Source organism: Cucurbita pepo, chromosome LG07, assembly GCF_002806865.2.
Source record: "Cucurbita pepo subsp. pepo cultivar mu-cu-16 chromosome LG07, ASM280686v2, whole genome shotgun sequence".
Classification (NCBI taxonomy): Eukaryota; Viridiplantae; Streptophyta; class Magnoliopsida; order Cucurbitales; family Cucurbitaceae; genus Cucurbita; species Cucurbita pepo.
In genome coordinates this window covers 3,672,436-3,681,426 of record NC_036644.1, presented here as the reverse complement: position 1 = coordinate 3,681,426, position 8,991 = coordinate 3,672,436, and the positions used below count along the sequence as shown (strand labels likewise).

The 8,991-nt window shown below is 37.1% G+C and overlaps 2 protein-coding genes across 4 annotated transcripts; one reads left to right on the top strand and one right to left on the bottom strand.

Moving 5' to 3' along the window:
- The first annotated feature begins 2,419 nt into the window (after positions 1–2,419).
- Positions 2,420–4,639, top strand: LOC111798093 (homeobox protein ATH1-like). Its single transcript, XM_023681056.1, has 4 exons — positions 2,420–3,817; positions 3,903–4,258; positions 4,331–4,391; positions 4,474–4,639. The coding sequence occupies exons 1-4, from the start codon at positions 2,837–2,839 to the stop codon at positions 4,579–4,581; spliced, it is 1,506 nt and encodes a 501-aa protein (XP_023536824.1). The 5' UTR covers positions 2,420–2,836; the 3' UTR covers positions 4,582–4,639.
- A 289-nt stretch (positions 4,640–4,928) lies between these two features.
- LOC111798096 (protein NDL2-like) lies at positions 4,929–8,991 on the bottom strand. 3 transcript variants are annotated; one of them, XM_023681060.1, is made up of 11 exons: positions 8,765–8,991; positions 8,030–8,129; positions 7,189–7,286; positions 6,850–6,938; positions 6,621–6,681; positions 6,422–6,508; positions 6,269–6,346; positions 5,928–5,984; positions 5,738–5,793; positions 5,498–5,633; positions 4,929–5,416 (listed from the first exon to the last, which is right to left on the bottom strand). In XM_023681060.1, the coding sequence occupies exons 1-11, from the start codon at positions 8,822–8,824 to the stop codon at positions 5,195–5,197; spliced, it is 1,044 nt and encodes a 347-aa protein (XP_023536828.1). In that variant the 5' UTR covers positions 8,825–8,991; the 3' UTR covers positions 4,929–5,194. The 3 variants fall into 3 exon arrangements, with proteins under 3 accessions (XP_023536828.1, XP_023536830.1, XP_023536829.1); XM_023681062.1 differs by lacking the exon at positions 8,765–8,991 and adding an exon at positions 8,583–8,756 and having other exon boundaries at positions 8,026–8,129; XM_023681061.1 differs by lacking the exon at positions 8,765–8,991 and adding an exon at positions 8,583–8,756.

Sequence of the window (8,991 nt, the reverse complement as noted above, 5' to 3'; positions counted from 1 at the left end):
CCTTAATATCTCAAGTTCTGTAGACGTGATGATGATGTTATAACTAAGTTGTCATCGTGGACCTTAATATCTCAAGTTCTGTTACATTAACCATTCACGATCCTTTTAATTTTTTTTAAATAAAACAATTACATATAACATTATATTTGAAAATTTAAAATAATAATATTATTATTTTAAAAACAAAGGAAAGAAATTTAAATTTATGGCCGTGTCATTCAAAATTGTTTTTGTAAGAAAAATGTATATTTTATAAAATTAAAAATAAATTCAGTTAATTAAGCTAACCAATAATAGTTCTAATTTCTAAAATATTCATTAATTTGAATTCACCCCAAATAACTATAATTCAACTCTGAATTGATTGAATTTTAAGTCTTTAAATTTATAATTAAGTTTTAAAAACTAATTGATATGATAGTATAAATTTGAATTAGATGTTTAACAAAACCTAAAATTTTAATTTTATGCCCGTACTTATATTAATTTTAAAATAATTAAATACTTAAATATTTAAATTTTAATTTGAAGAAAAAAAAAAAAAACGAAAGACGATGGAACTAGAAGGCCATTGCTTGATTGGTCTTTGTGTCCTTTCAACTGAGCACCATGGGACCTCTCTCTGAATCAACCTTTCTCACCTTCTTCAATTCCACGAAATGAGTACGGTTTTGGCTTGAATTTGGTCGCTTTAATGATAGGGTCGAAACCCTTTTCTTCTTCGTCAAAATTGTTGGTTTTTGTGTTTCTGCTGCATTAGAGAAAGATAAGTTAGCAATCACTCCTCTCTTTTAGCAGTACGGTTGTGTGAAAGCACATATGGGTCAGGAAAAAGAGCTACCAGACATTGCCAGATCTCTGTTTGGGTTTGCAGCCAAACCAAGCAAGTAGCAGCAGACCCCACGGTTCCAAGTTTCTTACAATGAACCATGTGGAAATCGTAAGAAATTCATTTATATTTTACTCACTTAATATCCCAAGCACACCGCTAGGAGCAATTGTCTCTTTGGACTTCCCTTAAAACGAGAGATGTTTCCATTCGTTCCCTTCTCCAACCAATGTAAGATCTCACAATATACTCCCTTGGGACCAGCATCCTTGCTCTGATACACTGTCCGATGTCTGATTCTGATACCATTTGTAACCACACAAATACACCCTCTTTAGACTTTTCCTATCGGGCTTCCCTCAAAGTTTTTAGAACGCCTAAGGAAAAGTTTTAACACCCCTGCCAGAAATGCTCAAGTCCCTTTCCAACCAGTTGAGATCCGTAAGTTGTTCTTTTTCTTTTTTGTCATTGTGCTGTCAAAGAATTTGCTTCTGGAAATCATTCTCGAGCACTGAGTTACTTCATCATTCAACATGGAAGCTGAACGATAATTACACTCGAGTTTAATGAATGTATTGTCTTTTCTGGGAAACCGTACTCTGTTTAAGCACATTTTGTCCAGTAAACTCTTGCATTAAAGACTCATTGAAGAAGACCCTTCTCTTTCTTTCTTGGGTAATTAGTAAAACCAATGTACAAGAGAGAGGTTTTGGCTCCTGAACCTGAAAAATGTTGCTTCACTTTCACAGAAATCGGATTTAGAGTTCAGAGCGACAATTGAGATGGTTAGAAATTAAACCCACTTACCAAAGCCTGCAGTGCAGAGTAGAAGGCAGAAGCCACTCTCTCAATAACAGCTAGATGGAAGAGTTGCGCCAGCATTGAGGTTGTAGTGTAGGTCCCCATTATTTCCTTAGTAGTTTCTGGTCATTGCTCCAGATTCCATTATAGCTACATGGTCAGAACTCAAAAGAAAATCAGAGAAAATATTTAGAAATGAGGGAAAAAGTGGGGTTGTATCACATCAGATCCAATGGCAGAGCTCTGGATTCAAGAAGCCATTGTAATGGAAAATGGATTCTTGATCCGAGAAATGAAGTCCATCGGATTGCATGGTTTCATCATATGGTTCGGATTCAAGCAGTCCATAAGAACCAAAACAAACAGATGGGGTGTTTGGGTTTGCTTGCATCATGATTTTCAGGCTCTTTTCTCTCTCTCTTTCTCCGAGACTATATCTGTTCAAAAGTACACTGGTGAAACAGTGAAGTTTCTCTCTTTTTTCACATTTGATTGCCGTAAGTTCTCAGTTGTTGTGTAATACTTTGTTCCTTTATTTACTCTTGCTTCTTCTCATCACTTCTGTTTCCTTGTCCAGTATAGCTAAAAAGAAAGGGACTTTGTCCGAAAGAAACGGACTTTTCTGAAAAAAGGTACTGACAAGACCTGGCAGGAACAGAAGTTTCAACAGAGAGAATCCAGATATTTTGATTACGATGACTGCAGTGGATCAGAAAATAAGCGGTCGTGAGAAGGACAAAGGAGATGGCACAGAGAGGACATGGGCCATCAGCCTTAAACAAAGAGTGAGTGGTTCTCCAAACTTGCACCTTTTATGGAGAAACAAAAGCCAAGTTCTTTGAATCTTCTTCTCTTGCTTCTTTGGGATGTCTCTGATCTCCTGTGAGTCAAGAACCATAAAAGCATGTAAGCAGTGTAGCAGTCTTTTTGCGTTTAATACTTTGCAAGTTTGAAGTTCATTACAAAGCCATCACATCCATTACTTGCCTAGTGATTCAGAACCACGGTGCCCTTTTCAGAAGATTTGGTGGGGGTTCCACTCTTTAGTTTCACATCCTATTTTGGATGACAAAGATTAATCAAATGTAAGGTTGCTTTCTTTGTTCGAGTATGTTAACCTGAGCTGATGCTGGAGGATAAAGATGGGGAGTTTTCATCTACAATGCTTCATAGTTCGAGAGTGACTTGGGGAATGCTCTGGTGAATATGGCCAGTACAAATTCTGTCATTGTAGGTGACATTCTGCCTCTTCGCACTCCAATTGCAGCTGGATTTCCTATCCTTTTGACTCTGCGGGAATCTGGATGCCCTGCTACTGATGCAGATGATCATATAGTTGATCAATTGGGGTTCTTAGGCTCTTCTCCAATGTCCACTGCCCCGCAACCGAACGATTTGGGGGATGTTTCCGGAGGTTGTTTGAATTTCTCTGGTAATGCTGAGTTTCAAGATCAGCTAGCAGGAGCAATTCCTATTGCTTCTGTTTCTCCAGTGAATGCAAAAGATTCAGCATTTTCAGCCCCTCAGTTCCAGCAATTAGGGACTTTTAGAACTCGCTTCGAACACAGTTCCTCTAATGCTTCGAACTCTTCATTTGCAAGTTCTCTAAACTGTGAAGGTGACGAGTCTCTATGTAATGCAAATAACGAGTGGGAAAACGGTCATTTTCTTTATAATCAGCCAATTGCTAGGGATAATCCAGTAAGATCAGATTTCCAGACCATTTCATCGATGGAGAACCTGGTTCAGAATGGCTGGATGCCATCCAACACTATGAACTCCAAGTTATGGAATGAGCTTTCTCTGAGTCTTGCCACATCCGAACCTGTGATCGTTGGAGGAACCAATTTCCTGGACCAGTATTCACAGTTGACTTTTCCTGGTGCTACTCAGCCTTGCTTGAACAACACAGAATTAGCCTGCAACTCCATGGATCTCTCTCTAAGTTACAATTATGGTAGTAGTCCTGTTCATCCCTCTCAAGCAATATCAGGATCAAGATATCTTTCCGTCATTCAGGACATACTTTCCCAAATTGCAAGCTATCCACTGGAAAGTTCAGATCAAGTTAGCCATTCATCAACCACAGTTGGATTTGTGCCATTCTCATCAAGTTCCCTGGAGACTCAATGGCCGAAATCATCTGGTGATGCCAAGAGATCCCATCTGTTGACTTTACAACAACTGGTAAGTACACTGAATTATAAATATAACTGCTAGTTTTCTGATTTTGGTCTTTATATTGTTCTTGAACAACTTGATAATGATTCAGATTGATGAGAGGTACACTCAATGCTTGGACGAGATTCATACTGTTACATCTGCATTTCATGCTGCCTCCAATTTGGATCCTCGCTTGCATTCTCATTATACTTACCAGACAATCACTTCTGTGTATAAAAGCCTGAGGGAGAAGATTACTAATTGTATCCTTGCAATGGGAATGCATTCTAACACAGTCTGCACCAAGGAGAAGGAAAAGTCCTTCGAGACAACGTTCATTCGGAAGCAGTGGGCTCTCCAGCAGTTGAAAAGGAAAGATAATCAATTATGGAGGGCACAGAGAGGCTTGCCTGAAAACTCTGTCTCAGTTCTAAGGGCGTGGATGTTTCAGAACTTTCTCCATCCGTAAGATTCTGTGATAAATCTGGTTTACTTTGAATATGTTGAAGTAATCACTCAACTTTGGAGAATTTTCAGGTACCCCAAGGACACAGAGAAGCACTTACTTGCAGTAAAAAGTGGATTAACCAGAAATCAGGTTCTTGCTGCTTCAGGATATTCTGAGAACTTTCATACGAGTTTGTCACTGTTTCTGAGTTCTGCTATTTTAATCTGGGCAGGTATCTAATTGGTTTATCAATGCACGTGTCCGGTTGTGGAAACCGATGATCGAAGAAATGTATGCTGAAATGAGCAGAAGAAAATCCTTTCAAAATGATTTAGGATGATTCGAAAGAATTCGCCCGTCTGAGGTAAGCATCAGCAGCGAGAAGATGTAGCTTGAACCTGTGAATGTGATGAGCTAGATTGAGTTATTATATGGAACGTGAATAGATTAGAAAACCCAACAATATACAATATGGATGGGGATTCAACTGTACCTTTTGTACCTTTTGGTTGTCTATTCGTTAACCACATCGAACATTCAATATATTCTTTTCGGTTATCAAAGAAAATGGACCTGAAGAATCTCTTTTGCTTCGCCTTCCTAGCTACATCATAGACGACTGATGAAATGCATTAGTTTAAGGGTGAAAGCAAAGAAGCAATAGAGATATAAGGTGAAAAGGTGCACTTATGAATCTAAAAACACTTTATTAGTTCCTTAGAAATAAATTATTCTAGAATTTACAAATTAAAGAATGACATTCTGCTTTCTGCCTAGAAGTTTTCGCTATAAATTATCCTATTTCTTCTTTATCTACACACCACACCCCTCATTCATGAACTGATGGATTGCCAAAGAAAAAGCAAAACACTGTCCAACTCTTCAAGTACATACAAACACAAAAGGCGATCTTTATTTTTCTTTTTCTTCTGACTCTTTTCATTGTCTGTCCTTCAGACTTCCAAGGAGATTCTTGTTTTTATTGGTTTCAACTTCAAGCCCATACTTTCTGGAGACAGAAGCTCTGGAGCAATGAAAGAAGGGCTCAAGGGGCTCCTTGGGCTAACACTGACGTGAGATGGCCTATACATGCCATATCCCATGAGAAAATACTCCATAGGTATCAACATTGCATCGGGCTGCTCCTCCGTCACCATTGACCCGCATGACTGAACCTGAAAATAGCTCATTTTAATTCACCTTAGTAAAAAGCTTGCTTTAAATCTCAAAAGAAAGAAGAAAAAAGTGCAACATACTTCGACAAGGGCACTGCTTCTTCTGTCTAGTTTTACAGTCATGTAAAGAGCCTCTGAATGAAACGGAGACCTGTCCCCAACAAATATCAATGAACGGCACTTAAGTTTTCGCAACCCTTCTGAAATGTCAGGTCTCCTGCATTACAGGAAAATGAAGTTCAGGCAGGAGGACCTTTGACCCAACAATTGACAAGCAAAAAATTCTTTAATGCATGAAAGAATTGGAGTTTGATGCATTACCCATTCATCGCTTCAAGAAACCTCCAGACATTTGAACTTTGCCTCTCATCAAGCGACTGTTGACATAGAACGTGTATAATGTTTGATCAAACAAATGCTCAACTCTTAAAATACGTCAAGTTTTCCAACTCTAACAATTGGCAGTTTGTAGTTGCTAAAAAACAAACGAGAAAAATGCTGGAGTACTCACTCTTCTGCATGCTTTAACTAAATCAGACTCTGGTACTTGAGAACAACCACGAGCCTCCTATAATCAGCAAAATACAAATGTCCAATAAAATTCAGTTGAGAAAAAACACCACCAATAAGTGCATGAATTTGTGTAACTATAGTTGGTTCATATTCAGGTTATATGGAGAAAAATGAACTCGAAAGTTTATAGTTAGTGTGTAACCTAAAATATGTGTTTTAAAAGCCTAGATTAGATATCTTAAGCTGTATAGAATTTAACAAACCCAAAGACTGGGTTAAGGAGAAACCAACATCCCAATGTAAAAACTGGTTTTTAAGCCCAAGCTATTTTACACCTACCTTACTGAAATACCGCTTTAGCAAAAACTCCTTCACTACCCCACACATGCCATAAAAATAAACCAAATTTGACATCACCTGCACATAGAAAAGTTCATTTACAAAAAGGTTCCAAGAAACCTGAAGATGATCGTAATAGTTCGGAAAAAAAACCTTGTTACACAACCATTCTGTCCAACAGGGTGCTGTGCATATGGGAGAGATCAATATCAAACCATGAACACGATGAATGTGCTTCATCTGCCACCAACAAATCAAATCAGTACAAGAAAAAAAAAATTCCAAGAGGACTTGAAAAACAATATATAAAAAAAAGGTAACCACATGCATGGTGAACAAGGAGACAGCTTACAGCAAAGAGAGTAAGGATGTATGCTCCAGCAGTAACCCCCATACACATTACAGCACTCAGCCTGGGAGAAAGAAAAGAAGAGCAAGTCATCAGATTTGTGCATATTTATTTCAAATAGATCTAACGTATAAAACAAATAAAGCCTCCAAGAGTCAGACGAGTGGGATTCTTCACCAATTAACTCTTGGTTATACTAAATTGAAACTAGCCAGAAGGACAATTGAATTACTCAAAATAGTTAAGAACTTCAGCAATTTGATCTGCCAAGTCATCTGCAGAAAGTACAGGATCATCGGGGCAAATCGCAGCAGCTCCTAACTGCAATAACTCTTGAACAAGGATCCAATATGAGAAGAATTCACGTGGAAGTAAAAATTAGCGTACTTGTTGGAAAGTTCAGTGGTATTGAAGCAACACAATTTTTTAAATAATAGGTTATTTTCTACATAGCATAGATAAAAGAGTACTCATTTATTGAGTGAGTTACTTTTTGATCCATGCAATGTAAAAATTAACCTATTATATATAAAATTTCGTAGAGATATCAGACCATGCCATTTATACAAACCTCATGTCCAGGAGGGCTGATATGATATATGCAAAAGTTGTGAAGCAATAACGAACACGTTTCTGGACAAAACATTAATCCTTGGAAGCAGAACATATCTGATGAATAATGAAATGTAACTTGTTTAAACATTGTTAAATGACCAGGACAAATCAAAGAGACATACTAAAATTTCCCAACAGGACATCAAATTCAAAAGTATTAAGCCATAGGTCATTTCATTTCTTTCAACCCAATAGTAAATTTATGAAGCTTTCGATCTCCGACAGCTATGGTCTCATTTAATAACTCTTTTTTTCTCCATTTTCAAAGATTGAGCTGGTCTATTCCAATTTCATATACACGTCAGTTTGTAGTCTAAAATAATTTTGAAAACCTCAGCCGGTTATTAAGAATTATATAAATATATAGAGCGATCTCGATAGCCACTATTAGAAGACAAAAAACACATGTGTGTGAAAAAAATAATTCTTAAAAACTAAACCAAAAATACATCGTAGATGTTAGTAGTAGCCAATATGACCAATTCCAAAATTTTCAGCACATAAAATTTAGAATAAAAAAGCATGCAACTGAAGTAATGAAAACTAACTATTTCAAAACAGCAAGGACAAAGTTCAAAAACTCCATAATTTTTTGGATATGACATTGAAAGCAATCTTACATGACTTGAAACAAAAATGATCCATCAATTTTCTTTTCTTTTCTTGATGACTGGAAATTCCCTACAGCTTAGAACTTCTTTGATTCGGGTAAAAATGAACATACAACTTGCAGTGAGCTAGCTCAATATACACATTAAAGCCTATAACAATTTACACAACACATTCGACATACTCACGATTTAGAGCTAAATCAGGATAAGTGATTAGAGCTGGTTTGTCCTGGTCTCCAATCACAGTGACAGAAACAGCACCAGAACAAGTTTTCACAAGATACTCCTGCCAAAAAAAGATCAAAAAATATTAATTTTTACACGTAATCATCTGAAGTAGAGTGAAGAAAAGAATGCAATAGCTATTGGTGAGTATGCATTCAAAATGAAATATTTTGGTAAAGAATGACAGAAAACGCCTTCAAAAATGAGAATTGAAGTACCTAAAAAAGCCGGCAAGTATTAGAACCATATATGAACTACCTTAAAAAGGGGATTACAAAAGCTTAACGCAAACAACATATAGATTAAACGAGAGAAACATATGGGATAGTTGCTTCCCATAAAGAAACTTTGCCTAATTGAATTCAAAATGCATTTCTAAACAAGTAAATAGCAACCTCCATCCAATTCTGGTATGAACACCATAATGAAACTCCCAGCCGCAGGGATTCCAAAGACCATTGAATTTAGAAAACAAAGCAACATCATGAAATTAAAATCGAATTTAGCCATTAACTTGACACGATCGTTACTTTAACGAATTCGTACAAAACATCAAGAATCCATGTTTTAAGATCTTCCTTCCTCATCTCCAACCAAAACAAAAATTTCTCAGCAAGCAAACAAAGAACGATGTTCAAATCCATCTAATCAAATCATTAAACACACATTCGTAAAAGAGACACGAAATGCAGATACCTTTCCACCAGAAGAAATCGACTCCATATCCACCGACATTGAGTCACTCGAATCCCCCATGTCCCCCTCACACTCTCGCAATCTCTCTCTAATCCTTCTTCCCCACTCAATACTCAGAACACTTCTTCTTCTAGCTTTTATACACCACCAAATCTCTTCAACAAATTCTCCCCAGCACTATTCAACTCGTCGTATCGAATCGTCCGAGTCTAAACGAGTCACCGACG